We start from the raw sequence: 24,300 nt of genomic DNA on the forward strand, positions 1-24,300 counted from the left end.
CAGGTACGGCACGTGTCTCCTCACATACTGAGCTAGGAGCTGGAGCAGTTGCTACAGGCTTCTCGGTGATGTTGACCTTTGGTAGCTGTGGTGCTGCCAGTGACTCTTCTTTTAATATTTTGTTAACCACCCTATTACTGTGGCTGCCGATCTGAGTGTTCAGCCACCACCCCATGAGTCCCATGAAATTCCACACTTTGTTTCGAATTCCATCATACATGTCAGCATGTGAATCAGGCACATTCACATTACTGCATGACTTCCCTCTCATTGGTTCTGGGATCAAATCGGACGCCATTCCACGTGTGATGTCCCCGTAGAGGAGATCAGTAAATTCCCGTGTGAATATCATGATTTTACCGGGGGTCATATTCTTGAACTTCTGAATCACATTAACCACATTTCCACCCTGTGGTTTGTTATTATCCTCAGTCTGAAGCAGAGAGTCAAAGCTCTTTATGGCTGTCTGTCTTGAGTGCCCCGTTTCAACGTTTGATTCTTTGTGGAATTTGGCCTTGAGATCCTCCAATATACGATAATACCAAGCTTTGGCCAAGCGCATTGTAAAAAAGGACTTAATCTTGCTCGCTATTGCTTTTACAAACAGCTTGAGCTTCTGTTGACATATTGGACTTGCAGCTTCTGCCCCGTCCAAACTCTTAATTTGAGTTATTGACCGAGCGATGTCTTCTGCAACATCTTCAATCTCCCGAGAGCATTTAGATCGTATCAGCTGATACTTGGGGTCTGGCACTCGATCCAAAAGAGGATCAATTATCGCCATCACCTCCTTTTCGATTATTTCTTCAACAGCCGTCAATGTTGGAATCTCAATCACACTGTCGTCTGATGAGATGTTCTCCGGGATTTCTGGTTCCACAGTTGTAACTGGTGATTGTATGCAGTCATCAGTGTCTTCTGGGTCCATGCCTTCGGCCTCATGTTCTGTCTGGTCACCAGTGTCTTCCAGGTCCATGCCTTCGACATCATAGTCTGTCTGGTCATCAGTGTCTACCGGGTCCATGCCTTCGGCCTCATGTTCTGTCTGGTCATCAGTGTCTTCCGGCTCCATATCTTCTGTCACTTCTCCCTGGAAGGGCGTCTGTTCTGTTTTCTGCATAGGACTGGTATGACTCGTCTCCATACAGGTTTGAGCCGAGCACAAAGTTTTTATCTTGGCTGTGAAAGCTTTTACCATTTTGCAGACATGACCAACCATAGCATTAAGCATGCGAGGGGGAGTGATGTGCTGAATTATCACAGGCTCTGTAGTGAACATAGTAGTGGAGAGAGCAGATTTGACACTTTCTGCAACCTCTTTACCGACCAAACCTGTCAAGCGCCGTGAGCTGACACACTCGACTTGGTCCTCGGCATTCAGAGCCCCGGCAAAACTCCGAAAGAGTGTGTCGCCCAGACTGGACATAACACTCTCCTCAGAAAAATCCCACTCCTCATGCGCTGCAGCATTTTTTCTCTTAAGATTCGTCAACCAGACTTTTGACAACAATGTTATTATGTCCAAAAGCAGGTCAGCCACCATAATTTTAGTGGCATCGTCAGGGGTGCAGGATTTCAACGATTCCCACTGTTCCGGTGTTATCCTTTTAAAAAAGGTTTCGATCAGTAGGTGAACAGTATCTCCTGTAACCTCAGGCATGTCCTCTGTCTGTGATATTTCTGGTCCAGACATGATAATTGTTCAAATCAACTGTATTGGTTTTCGTTCAGTGACTTTTTCTGTACCAGCACTGTGTAAGATAAAAAAAAAATCTTGTTCTTTGTTTCAAGGACTCTTTTACTCTTCTTGCAGTAGTATCAAAAGAGTTTTAGCAGCCTACAGATTTTTTAGATTTGTGTTGTATTGAATTATACTCTGGTCTCAAAATAACCTTGTTTCAGCTCTACGGATAGAAGTAGGAGTGAATTTAATTTCTATGGGTCTATAGTCTAAAGAACGTTGTATTGCATCACATCAGAAAGGATCAAAGCCTTTTTAGAATCTGATGTCAGAGATCAAAACCCAGCACAGCCAACCAATGGCTGCAGCTTAGCACCGTTGCTAGGCAACTGCAGCACCCTGTGGCTGGCTTCTCATGACAGCATAGCTAAACAGTGGGGTTGCAAAAGTAAAGATTCCGGTCATTTTCTGGATTTTAAAACAAAACAAACTATTACAATTCGGCATTCACAGTAAGCAACTCTCCTATTTGTATGAGTTATTAAGTGATATTTGACATGTTTTCATTGGTAAAGAATATAGGTTAAGAGAGAAAATGTTCCTGTCTTATTTCTTAAACTAATAGGATGACAACTGCGTCCTCTAGTGGATGTAAGCAGTTGTCCATGCTGGTAGACCTTGTGATAGATATAAACCCAACAAGGCAAGGAAATGTGCAACATCCTTAATCTCTGGACCTTTTAGGAGCCACTTAATGAGCTCATACGTGAAATAGGCCTGCCAAAATTGGTCAGGTAAGCTGCCAACTTAAAGAGACGGCACACACTTTCAGACTTATTTTCTTGCTGGATCTCAAGCATGGATCTTCTTCATAAAGCTACGTAGGCCTAATAATAACACTGTACATAATACCTTGGTAGGAAGGAAGTAAAAGCTACGAATGTATTGGAACGCAAAGGTAAGGAAGTTGCTGCGCTCTTTACGTGCGCTGATGTGACGTCACAAGAAATGTTTCTGCCTTTCTGCCCATGCTCACAAGGACAGGAGGGGATCAGCCAGACTGCAGCTGATAGATGTGTTATAGTGATGTAATGTTGCCTGTTTGGTGACTACGAATGGCTGTCTGTGCCAGGCTCTGCGGAGTGGGTCAGTCGCGGAGGTGCCGGAGGCGACAGCGGCATAACCAGCAGGATCAAGCTAGCGATTCCGACATGGATGAGGAGGAAGAGGAGCGGATCGTGGGTCAGAGACAAGGCGACGTCGGCGGTGGCGGAGGCCCGGAGAGCGGTGTTGCCACTGCAGGGCCGGGTGACGCTTGTGAATATGGCAGCGGTCATGTCAACAGAGGAGGCTTTCCGGATCGCACAAGCACGGGACCTCCACACCCGCAGTCATTAGCGGAGCTACCGCCGGAGCTTTTAGTGGAAATAGTCTCCTTGCTTCCCGGGACAGCACTACCAAATGTTGCCCTCGTCTGCAAGAAATTTAGACAAATACTTAACACTGAAACCATCTGGAGAAGGCGGTGCATGGAAGGTAAATAGGCCTGATAGCTATTATAACGTGGACATATGGATACTTTAAATGTTAACGTGTAACGTTAGACTGCTAAATAAAGCGTTTAGTCATTTTAATTAATATATCACATGGGTTATTTGTGTCAGTGCCCAGCTCTGATCCCTCGGAAATGTGTTTCCCATAAAAGCATTTCTATTGATCTGTACGGGATCCTGACCATGATACATTACCGTCTTTGGTCACTGCTGTAGACACAGTCTACAGACCTCTTCGTGTTATTAGCCCCACGTTAGCCATTCTGTGTAGCTGATGTTAACGCAGGGCGGAACTAACCTTTTGTTCATTAGCATTAGTTTGATCGAACAACCACCACCCCATGTTATAAGTCAGGGGACTGCATTACTGCAGGTTTGAACAAATATTTCATATGACATGTACTTGACACAAATAGGCTAATGTACTTAATGCAATAAGAAATAAAATACTATATTATGGCATATGTATATACATGTGTATCATAATATACACTTTGATGTAATAACTTCTCTAGTAAATCTCATTAAAAGTTGTAAATGGATAAAATAACCAAAGATCCAATATTGCCACAAAGCAGTTCTGGTCATTGATGTGTAATATTGGACACAATAACCAACTACACGATTATATAGATCTATATAAAGAAGTTAAGATTTATATCATGGTATCTAATAATAATGTATACTTTATTAATCCCGCAAGGGGAAATTACAATGTTTTCACTCCATTGTTATTACACAGTATATATGCACACATTACACCTATACATGCACTAATGAAGAGATGTCAGAGTGAGGGAGCTGCCCATGGAAAGGCGCCTTGCTCAAGAGCACCATGGCAGTGCCCAGGAGATGAAGTGGCACCTCTCCAGTTACCAGTCCACCACCATACTTTGGTCCGTATGGGGACTTGAACCAACAACCCTCCTGTTCCCAACCCAACTACCTACTGACTGAGCTACTGTCACCCGCCCACCATGATATATATCTTAACTTCTCTTCCGGTCGATTGACATTTATATTGTCATATCGCCCGGTATTACTTATAGTCTGTTATACAGAAAAATACTAAATATTTGCTCACTCCAGCCCCTCCAGTGTGATAATGTACTGCTTTTATCAGTTTCATAACATTATGAATAGAATTTTGAATAGTTTTTTTTAAAAATGCCGAAAGAAAATAGTCAACTTAAACATAGTCTATTATTCATGGCTTGTGTAATGGGCATTTGTCGTTTGATTTCATGTAATTATAGATTAAAGGATTAATCTACTAATTGGAGGAATACTGCGTTGATTAATTGATAATAAAAAAAATGTAGTTGCAGCTTGAGTTTTTGAGTTTCAAAACATGAGTAGTTGGCTGCTAGGAAATATTAGGGATTTGGGGGCACTATTTTACTGAATCAGGGAGTGAGGGACCTGCAGTGTCTATTATCACTGTGTGAGATAATAGTAGTGGCCTTAGGAATGTTGGCCAGTACACATGTATGTTGCAGAACAACAATAAAGTATGTTTAAAATCACTGAAGTCAAATAATTGAACTAAAGAAAGCAGTTACAGTGAAGACAGCAAGCAGTAAAAAAGAGTCAAAGAGACAGCACTTGTAGTAATAGGGCAGTTACAGTGGAATAGGGACAACTAATAGCAGTTGAATAGATCCTACTACCTACTAACAAGCATGAACAATTACAGTCAAAAACAGTAAGATGTGTGATTTAGAGCTGAAAAAAAAAAGAATTCTTGGGTTTTTATGGTGGCTGCTTAGTTCCCTTATCCCTCAGGTCGGCTGTGTGTGTAAGACACCTTGTGAAACGTTTTGAATCGGACGTCTGTGTCCGCTGACTGGAGTTCAAGCTTGGACCATCCGTCTTGCTGGCCGCTGTGCAAATGTCCTGTTCCGCTGCCCTACACCATTATTCAAAATGAATTTGACTTCTGCCACTGTTTAGGGTTTTGATCTCACTGTAGATCTGTCATAATATGTAACACCTCAATTCACATTATGTGCATATTATGCATACATGTGTTCTCTCTGCAGAGTTTGGAATGAAGGATGATCTGAGGAAGATGGAAGTGGGAGGAGTATCTAGCCGGGACCTCTATGTTAAACGTGAGTTTGACTCCTAATTAAACAGTTACATGTCACCCATGAACTGATCTAGTATTTGTTGTTAATTTCTATTTCATTGGGTCATTTAGCATTTGCACCCACGTATATTCTTGTATGTTTGTGGTGCCCAAATAGATCTCCCTAATGACTGTGATAACAGTCCCAGCAAATGCTTTTCTGATATGAATGTTGTTTCTCTGTTCCACTTGAACTCAGACTGTTAATGATATTTTTTTTAATTGTGGTCTCTCCCATCTGTTCCTAATTTAATTATCAGCAGATATATAGGGCTTATTTTGAAATACCAGTTGCCACAAAACATGCCAGGCAGAGTGGGGGTACGTGTTGGCTCTTTGAATAGACACATTACTGTGATCACTAGAAGGCTGCTTTGGGCTGAGCCTGCCTTGGTCCATGGCTGCTCTATACATGCCTGTGTTGTGCCTATCCAGGTGTCAACCCACGGGTGAAGTCTGGGCGCTTTATGAAGCTCCTCCCGGACTATGAGCACATGGACTATAGAGACGTGTACACACACTGTATGTACTGTACATGGGCGTTAGCGTGGTTTGGTTGCAGCATGAGGGGTTGTGTGAGTGGGACTCTTATTGATTTAATTTGGAAGCAAACAGCTGCAGCATCCCATGTGAACAGTTAACGTGTTACAAATTCTGTGCTGTTTGCTTTCATATTAAGTGTGAAATAGGAGGCCAGATTATTTGGTGTGCTGTGTGTTGTTTGGACTGGCTGACAGGAGCATGGTCAGTTTACACTTTCTGGGTTTCAACTCATCCTGTCATTAAAGGAGAATTCCGGCCAATTTCTATGTTAATCTTGATCGCTATAGCTATGCGAGTACTTTTGATAGAAAAAAACCTGACCTGGATCGGTCCTAGCAAACTAGAGTTGCTGCAGCTACGTGTACAAGCGTCCACTGAGCTAAAACAGCAGTTGTTGGGGCAAGTTTTAGAGTGCCTTTGTGCCTCTTAACGGACACAAAATGCAATTAATATATCTTTGCCACATGAACAGGGCCCTAACGTGACAACAAGATGCATTTTCAACTCAGACATTGTTTAAATTCACCTACCCTGTCTTGATCCTGCCGGTGGGTAGCTTGGCCTGTTAGCTGCTAACTGCTAGCTGTTAGCTGCTATCTGCCGTCTGTGATAAGTGTGTTCAGCCAGGCTTTTGTGAAAATCATCACGCAGCAGTTCTGTGTGTATTTGTAGCTCATCCATTTTGTGTGTGATGGATCTGGTGTTGGTGAGGAGGAGGCTTGGCAGTATTGATCTGTGTGGTAGTTCCCTTAGCCAGGCAAGCTAATATATAAATATAGCCAGTTTTTAGTTTATTTCCCCCTCAAAAATAGGTAATTGAGCACTGTAGTGGTTATGACCATATCAGTGACTATGTAACTACATGGAAACGTGATAAATGATGTCTGTGGCTTGCACAGTAATAAAATGCCGTTTTAGCTCAGTGGACGCTTGTACACGTAGCTGCAGCAACTCCAGTTTGCTAGGACCGATCCAGGTCGGGTGTTTTTCTATCGAAAGTACTCGCATAGCTATAGCGATCAAGATTAATGTAAAAATTGGCCAGAATTCTCCTTTAAACACAAAGTTAAAGTATTGTGTTTGTAACCATGCACAGTGTAGTTTGAAGTAAAGCATGGGTTTTGCATTTGCACAAACTGTTAAGTATGGTGTGATGTTGTGCTCTTATGTTGCAGTGCTTCACCCATACAGACATATCTTGGGTTTATGGCAGCCTGACATAGGGCCTTATGGTGGATTGCTTAACGTTGTGGTAAGTAGCTTTCTTAATCAAGACAAGAATTGCATTAAGATAAGGATGCCTGACAATGACTATAGTGTACCGTTTGTTGACCTCTTTTGCAAGTCATTTATGATGTGGCAATATGCAGCTGTGAATGCCTTAGCAGGACATACCGTCATTATGTGGACGACAAATTTACTTAACCATATCACCAGAGGGACTATAGCCAATACAAACACTGAGTAAGTGCATAAAAAAAAATCAACAATTAGATGTGCCAGAACTTTCTTAAATTTACACAAAAAACATTAATAGATGTCTTGTGCCAGGTTGTAGCACATTGCTAGTTTCCGCCCGTAGTCCCTAATGAAGACAAAATAGCTGTTTTTTGGTGCCAAAGAAGAGCGTTTAAAAGTCAGGCTCAATCAGCAATGTTAAAAACAAGAGAGGTAAGCCAGAAATCTTGGTGTAGTCATGGACTCAGACCTGAATTTTAACAGCCACATTAAGACAATTGCAAAAGTCAACCTACTAGCACCTTAAGAATATATCAAGGGTTAAAGGACTTAGGTCGCAGCAGGACTTAGAAAAACTTGTGACTGCTTTTGTCTTTAGTAGACTCGACTACTGTAACAGTGTTTTTACAGGTCTCCTTAAAAAATCAAGTAGAGAGCTGCAGCTAACTCAGAACGCTGCTGCTCGAGTCCTCACTAAGACCAAGAAAGTGAATCACATCACTCCAGTTCTAAGGTCTTTACACTGGCTTCCTGTCTCTCAAAGAATTTATTTCAAAATACTTCTGTTGGTTTATAAAGCAATGAATGGTTTAGGGCCAAAATACATTCTGCTATATTATGAACCACCCAGACCTCTCTGGGTCGTCAGGTCTGCTTTATGTCCTTCAGAGTCAGAACTAAATATGGAGAAGCAGCGGTCAGTTTTTATGCACCATATATCTGGAACAAACTCCCAGAAAACTGCAGGTCTGCTGCAACTCTGAGTTCTTTTAAACTAAGACTGAAGACTTTTCTTTTTCATGCTGCCTTTTTAAGTAATTGTTTATTTCTTACACTGCACTGTAACTTGTATTCTTGTTTTTCATACATGTCTTATTCTATTTTAGCAGTGTTTATATTCCCCTAATTGTTTTAACTGCTTTTTAATGTTTTATGTAAAGCACTTTGAATTGCCTTGTTGCTAAAATGTGCAATATAAATAAAGCCACCTTGCCTTGCCTCTCATAATTTTAGGATCATTTCAATGGCTAATAAATTATTAAAATAATTTTTATTCAGGTGGACGGGCTGTTTATCATCGGCTGGATGTATTTGCCACCTCATGACCCCCGTGTGGAGGATCCCATGAGACGACGGCCGCTCTTCCGTATCCACTTGTTGGAAAGCAATAAAGCCACTGTAGAGTGTATGTACGGACACAAGGGTCCCCACAAAGGAGACATACAGGTGAGGGCTTACACAGCCCAAAGGCTTGGCTGTGCACCAAAATAATGAACGGCTCTACATCATTTGGATATTTGTTGACAAAGATTAGTGATTCTACTTTAATTGGAGGTTAGAAGCGAATAAAAGTATGTCATCCTTTAATATGTGTCATGTTCTGTTATTTTTAGACTGTGAAGAAGGATGAATTTTCAACAAAGTGTAACCAGACTGATTATCACCGAATGCCAGGGGGCAGACAGGAGGTGGGTGAAATCAGGGATCAACCTTCTAACTGTTCAGTTATCTTGCTTATGTACTTTGATCATGTCAAAATTCAAAGTCCTGTTTGTGTGTGTGTGTGTGTGTGTGTGTGTGTGTGTGTGTGTGTGTGCATGTGCGTGCGTGCGTGCGTGCGTGCGTGCGTGTGCACGTGTAGGAGTTCAGAACATGGTTGGAGGAAGAATGGGGCCGGACACTGGAAGAAATCTTTCATGAGCACATGCAGGAGCTCATCCTTATGAAGTTTATTTATACCAGTCAATATGAGTAAGAGTCTCTTCCTTACATCACACTTTCTCAATCGAGTGTCAATGGGCCTCATTCACCGTTCTTACGAAGAAATGTGTTCTTAAACCCCACTTACGCAATTTTTACGAGGATTCTGACATTCACTAATGTTTTCTTATCTTGGATTTGTTCTTAGCTAAGAACAACATCTACAAACACTCAATAGCACTCTTACGCACATTTGAGTGATGACAATTTGCTCCAAATAATTGGTTACTGCATTTTATTTAATTCTACAGTCGTTTACAATGATAGTATTGTACTGTAATGAATTTCTGATCATTTGTTGAAAAACAAATCATATTATGCAAAGTAACACTGCAATTTACATCAGCAATTAAACTGATTAAATCCTGTGTTACTTGGTGATTGATCAAGCTATTTATAGGGCCAAAATGCAGTGGTGGAATGTAACACAGTTACATGTACTTAAGTGCATTTTTCACGTATCTGTACTTTACTTAAGTAAAAGTCAAAAGTGCAGTTACATTTTGCAGCAATTATCTATACTTTCTACTCCACTACATTTCTACAACGTTCCGTTACATTTTCTGATCAGTTTTTTCTCCTGCCAAAACGTCTTCCTGACCGTCCCACGTTTGTCTCACCAGTAAAGTTTGGTTACCATAGATATGGGGCACCGCCGACCCTTCGTTGGCTTCCAAGCCGGCTCCGGTGCTCCAGAGCCCGGGCGCAGCGCTGCTGACCCTCGGTAATACAGCCTCCAGTAAAAGTGAAAATGTTTGTTTTTTATTATTCCCGTTTTTAAATCATAGTTGCCATCTATTTCTCTCCACAGCGTTGTTTACTCCTCCGCCAGGCATCGTAAGACGCATTCATATCTTATTTATTTGGCTGGACCTCTTCACATCTCTTTATTTGCTTACTTGGATGGTTAAAGAAAATAAAACTGTCTTAAAATACATCCATGAATAAAACCAAACGCATTCCGATTCTAACAACATATTTCCGGTTTTATGCTAGTTAGGATAGGAACTTCAAAAGCCAGGCCTTGTTTGTGGTAGTGGACATCTTCTACTTTTACTGAAATAATTTGTACTTTTACTTAAGTACTGAGATTCAGTACTTCCTCCACCACTGCAATGTACAAGTCATCTGCGAAGGCGGTCTTCCGCTTCCCAGGAGGTGCACAGGATGTGTCATGTCCTTATATGGGAATTTGCAGGGCGTTTTCTTATGCTAATTAGGAACAACTGGCACGCACTTTCAATTACAAAGACGTGGGATTCATCAATCCTAAGAACAGAGGTGCAAACAATTCTGTTGAATTGTGAACACGTCATGAATCCGACGTAGACTTTTCTTAGGGACTTTCTTAAGAACATATTTAAGAGAAAACTTAGGAAGATATTGGTGAATGAGGCCCAATGAGTGTAACACCTTCAGTAGCTCTCACTGGTTAAGCAATAACTACAAGGATAGCTTGTTATCTTAAGAGATAGTTCAGATTTGTACTTGGGTCAATGTATAACCCGTTCATGTAGTTCTGATGGCCTCGGCAGAGGCTCAGGTTACACTGTGGATAAACATTGTAATTAATTATCTCCATATTTGTCGAATTCATAATGCAAACGGTGATGTTACATATTATGCCAGATTCACAGTGAAATTAAAACATTAAACAGTGGCAAAAATCCGATCACCTCTGACTATTGTTGTCTGCTGTCTTTTGCCAGTAACTGCTTGACATACCGGAGGATCTACCTGCCTCCTGCGATGCCCTCTGACCTGCTGCACCCAGGCCTCTTCAAAGGCACCTACGGCAGTCACGGCTTGGAGATTATCATGCTCAGTTTTATTGGGACTTATGCGAGAGCCACCAAGCTCACTGTAAGTTGGTGGATAATCATTATCAGAGGCTGTGTTTGCCTTAAAAAGAAACTGCTTGTTGCAAAGTTTTCTAACTAACAGAAATATGCATGTGAATTTCGTACAGGAAGACTGCTTTCTTGTGAATTAAGTAATGTCCCTTAAAGCTTAAGTGCGTAACTTTTTTATATTAATTAACGTCCATTACATTCAAGCCATTGCCAAATGAGTTGATACAAAGGTAATTAAGACTATCAGCTCCACACAACTCTCTCTGGATTTCTCAGTATTGCTATGTTTAGAAAATGGTGTCGTCCGGTGAAGATAATCACCTCTTCTGAAGAGTCCATCATGTTTTTTTAATCCTCCGTGTCCTCCTTGGCAACTAGCAACTGCGTGGAGGAGGGGTGGGGGGCGGTGTGCGATTACGGAAGGCTTGTGTCATGTGGATGCAACAGTGGTGTTGTCATTACTTAGAATTCCTCATGGGGGCGACAGAAACTACGCTCTATAGCTTTAAATGTGCTATAGGTCATCGTCCCCTTCTCTAACAAAAAACTATTCAGCCAAAATTCTTTCAACAGGCACTCCTTGACACAATGTACATTTGAATGGAACATTCTCACATGTTTGACCTACAGGATGTAACATTAACTGACAACATGAATCAGCTAGTGGTGCAGATGTTAATTTTACTCCTTTCTGCAGGGAGACCCTAATGTTCCTGCAGGGCAACTCACTTTGGATGTTGACCTGAGACGCCCTGTGGTCCTCCCAGACTTGGAGCAGCAGCGCAACATAGAGGAGCTGTCCCGGCTGGTAATGGGGGTACACGAGGAAGTGCAGAGAGAAGATCAACAACAGGCCATGGACACTTCTGCTGCAGCCAGAGGTACAGCAGAGGGGGCCTCTGGTGGTGCCAGCGTAGCAGAAGGGGTGGAGGCAGACCATGTTACCTATTCAGACAGCTGCCAGCCTGGTCCCAGCACCACCACCACCACCACCACCACCACCAGTCCTCCCGAAGCCCAGCCCTTCGTCCTGCCCCTGGGAGTTATGGCTCGCAACGAGGTCTACCCTCGCACCTGCAGGAAATGGTAAAGACTTGTAGAATTGTAGCCGCCTTAGATCCTGTAACAGTAGTGTTCGACACAGTGTTCCTATTGTTCATGAGCTGTTATAAACTTGTTATTCTCGTATTGCCACACCTATTTGAAGGTCTGGCTACACCACAGATACATTCTATAATAGGGGAGAAATACGCTCTGGGTTGTTTGCATTTCTTTAAACCAGACATGGGGGACTCGAGTCACATGACTTGACTCGAGTTAGACTCGAGTCGCAAAGTTTAGGACTTGAGACTTGCTTGATAAACATTCATAAAAGACTCGACTTGACTTTGACTTGATATTCATGACTTGAGACTTGACTTAGACTTGAGTCAAATGACTTGATTTTCTGTTTAATAAATATATATGTTTTCCCCTCTGATATTGAGGAGGAGTTAACTTTACGATTTTAGTGCTATTGCATGCGCGGGAACACGTTGATATGATGGCGCTGCACGCCGCGGCAGACCTGCAGTAAACAAGACTGGCTACGGCTAGTAACTTAACGTCATGGATCCCTCTGCACCGAAAAATAATAAAGTTTGGTTATAAGGATTACATATCGACCAGGCAAAGAAGAAACAAACTGAACATCTTCCGACTTCAACAACCACCACGTCGAATTTCATCAGACACTTCAAATCGGGAGAGATTCGGGTTCCATAAGCACACCCTCCCCTCTTTGTTCAAGGTGGAGGTAAGAGCGAATAAAACTAGACACACACATACATACATACATATTACACACAACACAAACTGCACTCTCTTTCTCTCTCTCTCTCTCTCTCTTTCTCTCTCACACACACACAAACACACACACGCAGACGTAAGTATGTGAATAAAGCTAGGCACACATACACACCCAACACACACTGCACACACATTCACTCACCAATATTAATAACTTTTCACTCACTTACGCTCTCACACACCCACACATTCACTCACAAATACACTGACAAATATTAACATATGCTATCCATTCCATGTGATACATACACCAAATTACGTAAAGGTGGTGGGATTCAGCTACTCTTAAACTCTTTAAGAGAAGGAAAGGTTAATGGATGTGTTTCTGTCCCATAAAAGTGAGGCATGTTTGAAGAATATTATTTGACTAGAAACCATTATACTTGAATTGTTTGAATGAATTTCATGATTTGATGTCATTTTTGAGGCATATTGAACAAATATGTATGTTGATTTATTGTTGGCCTAATATCAGTTTTAGGCTGTGCTTTTATCTGTATAAATATAAACTGCAGTTCATAACCACTGTCTTTAGCTTGTTTAAAAATGGAAACTTTTGTATGACTTTACTTGACTTGCTTGACCAAAGCTATGACTTGACTTGACTTGCTTGATTGTCAGAAAAAATGACTTGGACTTGCTTGAGACTTGAAGGTTAAGACTTGAGACTTACTTGTGACTTGCCCATGTGTGACTTACTCCCATCTCTGCTTTAAACCAATTACAATCATCTTGGGCGGCATTAGCTTCCGGACGCAGCGAAGGTGGCTCTGCAAAATAGTCTCGGGAAGGAACTTGTTTTGGTGGAACATTTGCACCCTGCAAAAGAAAACACCACATCAAATATTAATATATATATATAAATAAGTCACCACAAGTTTCACACAAACGTGAGCTATTTAAATTAGATGAATACATGGTTAAATGTAATTTGCTCTTACCAGTGTATCGCCGTGTGTACTACGTCCACAGCAACCCCTGCCAATCGGTCATGAAACTCCTTAGTTAGATAGTAAATGCCTTAAACGTATTCTTTGTAAATCTTTACAATCATTACCCGAAAGAACCAAGCATGCTGCTTTGTTGAACGATCAACATTTTATTTAAAACGTGCCATTTTCTGCATGTAGCTTGCTAGCTCGAAGGTTGTGGTTTTCCCATAGCGAAGAGATCTTGAGAACAGCAACACACAGGGAGTAGACCAGACCAGACAAGTTTTATCATGGAAATATACTTCCGTTGATTGATAAACTTGATAAACTTATATGTTGTTGAACGTTCATGGCCAACAGGACATCACGACATCATATCGTGTTGAATGTTGGTTGAACAACAACAAACTGTTGTCTTGAACCTTAGACTTCATTTTGTATAGATAAGAATATTTAATTTACAATATAACTACTATTATCGTGCTTTTGGCTTCCACAATGAATTGCAACCTGCAAGAGGAATGTAACGGCTTAAAATGTTTTTTTGTCGTTGCATGCTTTTATGGCATTATTAGCACCTTAAAGGAAAACACTGATTTCACTCAAAGAAACACTTCTGATATGATTAATAACTACAGAAAATGAAAATGCATTATTGATTCCCAAATCCATAAGAAAGTTACTATAAATCTTTATGGAAAATAATATTCAGGAATTATTATCATTCATTCATTGTTAATGTAAAATACTGCAGTCATAAGCATTATGTTATTTATTTCTGCACACTGTTTGTTAGAACAGAGTCTACAATCCATTGAAATTGATATCCATAAAAGAATATTGATTGATTGATTGATAGATAATTGATTGTTCCTTCATTTCAGCTTCTATGGGACCGGCCTGATCGCTGGGCACGGCTTTACAAGTCCAGAGCGCACCCCGGGGCTCTTTGTGCTATTTGATGAAGACCGTTTTGGTTTCATCTGGCTGGAGTTGAAATCTTTCAGTCTGTACAGTCGCCTGACGGACCACCTAGCTCACTCTCACGCCCCAAATATGGAGCGATTTGAGGCCATGCTGATGAACATGCAGTCCTGGACGTCCTGATGCACCACGTTTTAAGCCTCCACTTACAATACAGTACATACAATGCATAATAACCATTTTTACACGAATCACATCTGTCCCCTGCTAACTAAACGTTACTACCGTGATAGCTATAACTTTCCACGTTCTGTCTATATCTGTTCCACAAACATTGCATTTTACAGTCTAATTAAGCTAGTAATGTCACCCTGACTTAGCACACTTGCGCTCCTGTTCTTATAGAAGCACTTTGAACAGCCTTCCAAGTCACCGTTTGTGAGCTCACCTCAGTATGACCGAAATCCTCCATTGCAGCATGAAAGCAGGTCACATTAACCTTTGTATTTATTTATTTATTTATTACCTGCAGGAGATGAGATGGAATGAGATTTCATACCACTTAGTATGGATCAAACTGTGCGTGCCTCTTATACTAAAACCATGTCTGTACTTGATAGTGCTTGAAGATGATAAAGGTGTCCAATGTATTCTACTATATAGCATTATATTGATTTCAGTGCCCAACATGAAATGCAAGCTGCATTTTATATTGATCTAATCGCATCTCACTCATAAACATGATCTGAACATGATGTGTTATTGTCATTAAGCAGCATGACTTCCTTTTTTATTATGTTTTGCTTTAAAAAAGAAAAAGACAGCTTCTCAGGTGTTTTGTCAGTGAAAAACCAGACTAAAGTATTTATGTTTGTAACAACAATGTATGAAGTTCCATTCATTTTAGTCATTTGTCCAGTAGAAAAACAAAGTAAGTAAGTTTTACAACTGGGCAATTTTCTAACTGTTGAGAAGGGAGGGTTTGCTGTCTTATCAAAGACTTTAGCTACATCAACCAGTTTTGGCCCTTTGAACTTGAGAGATAGTGATGCTCTGGCTCACGGTCCTACATCAATTCAAGATTCAAGATTAACTTTATGGTCCCACATCGTGGGAAATGTGTCTTGGGAACTTAACCCATGCTGCAGCCATAGTAACAAACAAACACAGACAGCATGTACAACAGATACTGTACAATACCATACAACAGACCGTACTATGGTCCTGATGGTGTATAAAACCCAACATGGTGTCATGCAATGCATTAGTTAAACATAACTCAAAAATGAATGAATAAAATAAATTAATAAAAGAGAGATCCCAAGTACAACAATTACAAATCTCCATCATCGTGCAGGCCTGTTCTGCCTTTTACTTGCGGTTATTTAGGAGCTTAATAGGCACTGGGATAAATGACTTTTTGAAACGGTTAAGTCTGCAGCAAGGAACTCTAAACCTGCTACCGGATGGCAGCAGCTCAATTATACCTTCAATAACACCACACCTGACATAATATTATGTAAATTGGAAAGATGTATTGTACTGCAATAGAATAACATAACCTATACATAAGCTGATGGATGAAATTATGCAGTCTATGTGCTTGTATTACGATGGTCTGAAACAAAAACTTCTCTTACATTTTAAATGTATTGCATTTGTTGTTTGTTTTAATGGCTGACGTAACTTTTGTCTGGCTTTATACCTGCAAAGCTATTCCCTCCAGATTTCCAATTCATTGTGGACTTGAGACCAGGCTAGTAGACCATTATACAAACAGGTCAAAGTACATCTCAGTGTACCAAGTAAGTGTCTGTATGGCTCATTACAGCCTGATGGTGTTGCCCTGTAGCTTTCTTACTCCAAGTGCACTTTTCTGGGCATTATAAAGTAAATCATTCAAAACCACTGGCCAACACTTTTATATCAGACTGCAGCTTTACTAACATTTGCAAAAGGAAAAGAAAAGTGTCTGCTAAAGCATCATCAACTTCATTTTATTACATTTTATTAATGTCCTTCTAAATTTAGTATACTTGTTTTATACATTCTCCAATTTGTAGGCCCTCTGTACCCGGCTGTTTGAATGATTTGCCTACGAAAAGTATTGCGTTGTACTATTTTCATTGCGATACGCCTGGTTTTGCAGAAAACGAACTAAGTTTGACCTATTGAACTGCTCACATGGGACTTCAGGGAGCTTTTCAGCTTCAGCGCTCCTCCCAGTAATAAAAACTACAAAACTGAAAATAGCCTTTTTGTCAAATCTTTCTATGCTTTGTATTCGTATCCCATTGCTGTAATGCTAGAAAGCTGTTCTCAAATATCACCCTAAAGGATTATCTCTTTCCAGTGCCCCATTTTAATTTTGATTATGATGCGATAAAACATTTGCAGCCCTGTACACAACAGCCCTGTATTACGCAAGCCCTACGTACTGGTGTACGGTGGCCGACAGGAGCAAACGCCCTGCAACTTAAGAAAACACACACAAATAGACAAAACACAAGCAAATTAAGAAAACAACTTAATTAATTTGACAACACATGTGCAGCATTCAGCAAACGCGCTGCAAATACACACAACACAACCAAATACATAAACGCACTGCGAATAAAAAACGATGCAAAAAGAAAAGCACACAAACCCAGAAAAAAGAAGCGATGCAAAAAGAAAAACAACTTAATTAATTTGACAACACATGCGCAGCATTCAGCAAACGCGCCGCAAATGCACACAACACAACCAAATACATAAACGCACTGCAAATATGAAACGATGCAAAAAGAAAAGCACACAAACCCAGAAAACAAATGCAACAAAAAAACGCAGCATCCAGATTACACAACGGAAGTTCTCCAGACCTTTAGAGGAAGCAGCTAAGTGGAACAGCTGGATTTTCGACCCCCCAGAGAAATTCCAGATCTCTGGTAGTCTATTGAAATACAGATTTTTATATTGCACTTACCGGCTAAGCGGAGTTTGCGTGCTTTTCTTTTTGCATCGTTTTTTATTTGCAGCGCGTTTGCTGAATGCTGCACATGTGTTGTCAAATTAATGAAGTTGTTTTCTTAATTTGCTTGTGTTTTGTCTATTTGGGTGTGTTTTCTGAAGTTGCAGGGTGTTTGCCCCTGTCGGCCACTGTACTGTTGTCAGTATAAACCTTAAAGGGGTGATAGAATGCAAAACCGATTTTACCTTGTCATAGTTGAATAACGACAGTTTGGTGGGTAAAATAGGACATACATAGAAGCTCAAAATCCCATTGAAACCCCTATCCTCTGCAAATCTCACATTTTGAAACTGCCGCTGAAAACGGGCGAATCTCAACAAAGCTGGAAGTTGACGTCAGCATCCCAAATCCTAGTCTTTGTCACGCCCCAATATTTGCATAGGCTACACCACTGACCTGAGGTCAGCTTAGTCTTCTAAATCTAGCTAGGTCAGGTAGATCTCCAGAGGTCCGCTATTGAATTACTAAATTCACTTCTGAGACTTTTTTATGCGAGAAATCAACTATGTAGAGGTCAAATATGGGCCGTTTTACGAAAATTGATGGCTAATTGCAAATTTTGTCCGACTGCGTGTCGCAGTTCAGCAGGAGCTCAGCAGGCTACGTGACAGCGGGCAGCGTATGAATATACTTTAAATGGGACAGCTACGCGGAGCCCCGAGACCCGGTCGTCCAGTAACCGAGAAACAGTGACTTTCACTGGGTATGGAGGTTTCCGCTTTCTCGTCGGACTGTGTGGAGCTCCTAAAGTCCGACACGTCTTACTAAATTTGCAATTAGCCATCAATTTTCGTAAAACAGCCCATATTTTAACTTTATGTAGTTGATTTCTTGCTTAAAAAAGTCTCAGAAGCGAATTTCATAACGAAATAGCCCAACAAACAATGTATAACTTTGCAGTGTCTGAAATATGAGCCCTGCTAGTCTCGTCTCCAATGTGTTTCTATGTGGTTTGCTCAAACCAATCAGCGCGCAGCTCATCTAAATATTCATGAGCACACTATATTTGGAAGAAAAGCTCTTGTTCCAAATAGAGCCATATTCACAGGGTAGTTAAGGGCCTAATAAAATAGCATTCTGGCAATTTTCAGCCCAACCAATGTTACATACCCTATTAGGAGACCTTAAGGAACAGTGTAAAATACCCTATATAATCATTCTATCACCCTTTTAAGTAACCCATTGCCTATGAAGAACCTTGATTAGAAGTTGGGCTGTTGGCCTAGGTTTATGTTAACCCTTTCAGGCCAATGGCCAGTGTATGTGTGTCTTATTTACGTATTTATTTGTGCGAATGGAGAATGAGATTGTTGGATAACATTAATTCAGGGATACAGACAACACATAACTGAATAGTAAAACGTTTTAGATTTTTATTTTATATTGGAATCCAGATTATGAAGGAGATATTAAATATGTGGCCAGACACAGTAGGGGCATTCAAGACTTGCGTTGCTGTTACGTTACATATTTCCTGTTGGGCTTTTGGATTTTAAAGACGTATTCCCTGAAGCTATTTACCTTGGATTCAAACTGATGTTCAATATACACAGTGGCTATAAAAAGTATTCACCCAACCTTAAGTTTTCATGTGCTACTATCACATCACACAGCTTTTTAAGTTCAATTGTGGACTTTGAAAATCTCCTTTTAAAATTTCATACAATGCATTTGTATAGGCTACACAAGAACTTTGTTAAAATATTATTACCATCACATTAGTTTAACAAATGTCTCAATATGTCTTATGCATTGTCGACTGACTTATTTCTGGTTAAAGATGGAATCAACAAAAGACATGATGGAAGGGAGAAAGGAGAGGTGTATGTTCTACAGCTCGCTGCGCTCCGTTTTCTCTTTGTGTTGTCGGATCTTCTCCGGGAGAGTCTGAGTCATGAAGACGAACTGCTCCTTCTTCAGGTGCTGAGCAGTTACCTGCTCCTTTACATCAATTGACAAGTAGTCTTCTTCTGCTCCATACTTTGGCCAGTGGACAAGGCCGCCTCCATTAGGAGACCTGCGCGCACGCACACACACACACACACACACACACACACACACACACACACACACACTATAAAAAGCCTCATCTCCATGTGTATACTAACTTGTAATGAGGAGGAATTCCTACCCTGTGCGAGCAAAGTTCCCCCAGTAGCTCATCATGGTTCTGCTCAACTCTTCCTCGTCTTCAGCGCATGATTCTAAAATAATGATAATCTGGTGAAACACTTTGCACTCTGGGAAACCAAGAGAAATTCCAGATCTCTGGTAGTCTATTGAAATCCACATTTTTATATTGCACTTACCGGCTAATTTGATATGGGTAGTTGTGAAGCAAAATCCTAATACTGTAAAAATTTCATCGCCATGGTCACTCCCAACAAAGCTTGGCCTTTTTGCCTGCAGGAATTTGGGTGGATGCTGGTACTCGTACAGGTATACAGGGGCACCTGCATCTAGTAGTAGATGAATAGGTGTGATATAACTTGTTTATGAAAGTGTGACAGTAAACATTTTAGATTTGCATACTTTTGTGTAAATCAAATACCTCTGTGGGCATTAGCAGTTTGGATGGCTGGGAAGGTGAACATCATATCTCCAAGCACCTCAGTGAACACATCTCTGTTTGTCAATCGATCTTCACCGGTTCCAATATATTCATCTACAAACAAATCTCTGAAGAGCGCATCTTTGGGCTTTAGGAAACCGAGCAACACATACAGTATGTCAGAGAAGTTTGAGCATGATAAAGCAGAGTAATATTGTAATGTAATGTACAGCACTGTCTGTCTTACATCAGGGTAGAACAGGGACAGCATGTTCACCAGGTGCTCCCGGTCTAATCCCTCTGTCCAGTTTGCCGGAGCAAAGAACTGAGGGAAGAAGGTGAACATTTCGGACATGCAAAAAATCTAAACAAAATCATGTTTTCATGTGCTCATCTGGAAATCAGCAAGCTCTTTAGTCACACAAATTGTAGTAGCAAGTTAGCATTCAGACTTACATCGGGAAGTAACCAGCCCCCTTCATCATTATTAACACCAGTCATAAATGGTACTACGAGAAGTTCACGTGTATGGAACAGCTCATCCACAGGTTTTCTCAGGAAGTGTCCATCAATATTTACGGAAAATCTCAATCTTTCATCCTTGAGAGAACAAAATGTGTAAAAAAAAAAGTTGAGAGAAAGACAACATAAATAAAAGGTGAACATTTCATCACATCTGCAAGATGTGAAGACATCTTATTCTCACCTGAGCAAAAGCCACAATAGTGTTAATATTGAGATTTCTCATGCAATCTGCCATCTTCTCTGTGCTTTCGAGGCTACAGCCAGATACATTTGCCACCGCCTGACGACAGGTAAAGGTATTTTATTGTCACATACACATACATGTAGCAAAAATCATTCTCTGCATTTAACCCACCCCTCAAATGAGCAGTGGGCAGCCATTTACAGCACCCAGGAACCAACTCCAGATCTAAGCCAGTGCCTTGATCAAGGGCACTGACTGGAGAATGTAGTACATGTTTTTTGATGGTGGGGGAAACCAGAGCAAACCCACACAAACATGGGGAGAACATACAAACTCCACACAGAAAGGCCCAGAAGGACTTGGATTTGAACCCAGAACCTTCTTGCTGTGAGGCTACAGTGCTAACCATTGGGCCACCATGCTGCTAAAGACAGATATGTGGGCTCCAGAAAAACAAATATGTTGTGTTGTGATATTCTCAATTTTGTGCACTGAAGAATGTTCACAAGCAAAAATAAACACACTGATCATTAACCTGCATCACTGATAGAGGATCCTTTGAAATGAGCACATGCATCGCAGCAGTGCCACTCTCAGCAATAGCGTGGTGGAACAGGCCAACAGACAACGGTGAGAGAAGCTGTTGATTCAAGCAGAACAAACTCAAAAGGTTCTGTAGGGACTTTGCAGTGATATAACTGTGCCATACTACCAAAAAAGTGAGTGTATGCTTTAATGCTTTGTCTGCAGATCGATCCTTACCAGGAGGGATACGCTCACTCCACCAGCAGACTCCCCAAATATGGTAACTAAATCTGGGTCCCCTCCAAAGTTGTGAATGTGCTGCTGAATCCACCTCAGAGCTTGTACCTGGTCCAACAGGCCAACATTCCCTGACATGTGCTCATCTCCAGTACTGGATGGAACATACAATTATAGTCTATCAGCTGGTAAAAGTGAGCCTGTTTTGAATTTGTGTTCACATGTGGCACAGATCAGATCAAAAGTAGTAGAATATAGTCAAAGTATGTTCATTATGTGCTTAGTGATGCAAGTTTTTTTTTTTACCTGAGAAAGCCCAGAAGTCCTAAGCGGTACTGGATCAGAACTACAACCATATCCTGGTAAGCAGCCAGGGCGGAGCCATCATACATTGAAGCTGCACCCATAGCAAACCCTCCACCATGGATCCAGACCATGACCTGGTAAGGTAATAAAAGACCTTGATTGTTTCCACAAAGCAAAAGCACATTTTTACTTTATTCCATCTGAGCTCATAAAAATCTCAATCAAACTAAGACTTTACTCCGACTAACGTAAAACCGATGGTGAGAAAAAAAACAGGACATCATCCCTTTCGCAATCTGGTTCTAAATACGAGCATCATTTTACTCATATTGCCATTATGGATTTTGCATAAAAGGAATCAAGCCAAAGTTATCCAAAGCTGAATCTCAGTAATTGAGCGGCATCACTCCAAACCTGCAGTAACTTACTGGAAGCTTGGCATCATGAGCTCTGTTTGCAGGAGTGTAAATGTTGAGGTAAAGGCAGTCCTCTGAAATGTCTGGGAGATCTACCAACATGAGACCAAGTTTATTAAACAGATCTAAAGAGAACTGTTTATGTTGAACACACCTGAAAAAAATATGTTTTTGTAGTGAGTATTGGACATAATTTCCCCAAGCATGGTGTGCAACAACTGAAGCATATGAAGGCCTTACATGGGTGGCTGCTGGGTGGCATCTCTCACTCCTTCCCATCCCTCTACAGGCTGGGGTGCAGCCAGTCTCAGAGCGGGGCCTACGGGTGGCTTGGCAAACGGTACACCCAGGTAGGCATGGACCCCAGGCTCCTTCCCCTTTACACTCACATACTGACCTCTCAGGCTCCCCAGCTTTGTGTGGACTTCAGGATCTGTCAAGATATTTGGACAAAAATCATGATGAAACACAATTCATCAGTTGAATTCGAGGTAATTTTGGGGGGAAATATGTATAGCTAGGTTACAAATATAATTCCGACATGTATGTAACATCTGTTCGTTGGTTGGCTCTAGCTTATGTGGCAACTGACAAGTGGAAAAGTGTTAGATAATATAAAAACTTTTATTTGATTTCAGCCATGTCGAGCCATGTGAAAGACATACTTTTCCCCGTCTTCAATGTTCGCCATGCTGTTTGTATAGATGCCTCAAAAACATGTAACTAACTTGCACTGAATCAAATAGTTAAATAATGAGTTAGTCGATAGACCATAAATTAATGAACAACAATTTTAATAATAGACTAACAGGCACAACTGCCAAATATTTGCTGGTTTCAATCTTTTCAAGTGTGGACATTATATATCTTGATGTTTTGGACTGTGGGTCAGAAAAAAACAAGCAATTTGAAGATGTCACCTTGGACTCTGGGACAGTTTCCTTTCCCAATTAAAATGTTTCACTACTGGGTAGTGGAATTTATACCATCATTGATTACTCAAAATAATATTGACCGATTAATCATTGATGAAAATAGTTTATAGTTGCAGCTCTATAACTAACTTTACGGGAGCAGAGGTTTTGACACTGTACTGGTCAGGGTCATAGAATACAGAGCTCCACCCTGGTTCAACTCTGGCCCACTAAAGAGTGCAGATTTTCAGTTAAATTAATGGCACTCCGGATACAAGTATATTGTGCAGTCCTTTTGCTGGTAGGCTATGGCGTTTAACACAATCAAGTTATAGCCTGTATCGACATTTAAATGTATTTCTCGTAATCTGTTGTTGACTTGATGTTACCTTTTTGCATTTATTGCGCCTTTATCGAGATGACCTTTTACCTATTGCTATACAATTATTAAGACCTCCTTATTTCGAGATAAAATGTTAACAGACTCAACATGGCTATGTTGCAATAATAGATTGCGTAGCAAAATTGTATTCAATGCCTTGGGTATTTTTCAAAATAAATGTTTTTAATCGCCTCTTATATGATTATATTTTATCTTATCATATTTTATATGTCCTTCTACATCTACTACTTACTGTTTTTTTGGTTTTTTTATTCAGCCTACTATGGCGTATGTGTCTCATTCCTGCAGCGGCACATATAACGCCATAGTTATATTCAGACCAACAGTCAGATAAAGCCTACATTAGAATGCATTATTGTTGTCGCCGATATTCGTGTGCAAAGAAGTTGGTGTTCTCCTACTTACCAAGTAGGTCTGCTGCAGCAACATAGAGAAATAACACAGACGTTAGAAAGAAGAAAGTTTGTTTTGCACGGAACTGCATGGTGGTTGTCTCTGAGTGGATTGCGACTGCTGGGTTCTGCGGGGAGGAAGCTCAAAAA

The 24,300-nt window shown here is 40.7% G+C and overlaps 2 protein-coding genes across 2 annotated transcripts; one reads left to right on the forward strand and one right to left on the reverse strand.

Moving 5' to 3' along the window:
- The first annotated feature begins 2,699 nt into the window (after nt 1–2,699).
- On the forward strand, nt 2,700–15,439 carry fbxo31 (F-box protein 31). The gene is made up of 9 exons (XM_078256699.1): nt 2,700–3,217; nt 5,277–5,348; nt 7,084–7,160; nt 8,426–8,593; nt 8,761–8,835; nt 9,009–9,118; nt 10,837–10,990; nt 11,678–12,066; nt 14,645–15,439. The coding sequence occupies exons 1-9, from the start codon at nt 2,797–2,799 to the stop codon at nt 14,865–14,867; spliced, it is 1,689 nt and encodes a 562-aa protein (XP_078112825.1). The 5' UTR covers nt 2,700–2,796; the 3' UTR covers nt 14,868–15,439.
- Nucleotides 15,440–19,046: 3,607 nt separating this feature from the next.
- LOC144521979 (pyrethroid hydrolase Ces2e-like) lies at nt 19,047–24,300 on the reverse strand. Its single transcript, XM_078256700.1, has 13 exons — nt 24,164–24,300; nt 22,682–22,874; nt 22,454–22,595; nt 22,026–22,159; nt 21,720–21,873; nt 21,493–21,597; nt 20,955–21,053; nt 20,705–20,848; nt 20,496–20,573; nt 20,249–20,396; nt 20,007–20,156; nt 19,829–19,901; nt 19,047–19,714 (listed from the first exon to the last, which is right to left on the reverse strand). The coding sequence occupies exons 1-13, from the start codon at nt 24,240–24,242 to the stop codon at nt 19,528–19,530; spliced, it is 1,686 nt and encodes a 561-aa protein (XP_078112826.1). The 5' UTR covers nt 24,243–24,300; the 3' UTR covers nt 19,047–19,527.

This window comes from Sander vitreus, chromosome 8 (genome assembly GCF_031162955.1).
Source record: "Sander vitreus isolate 19-12246 chromosome 8, sanVit1, whole genome shotgun sequence".
Lineage (NCBI taxonomy): Eukaryota > Metazoa > Chordata > Actinopteri > Perciformes > Percidae > Sander > Sander vitreus.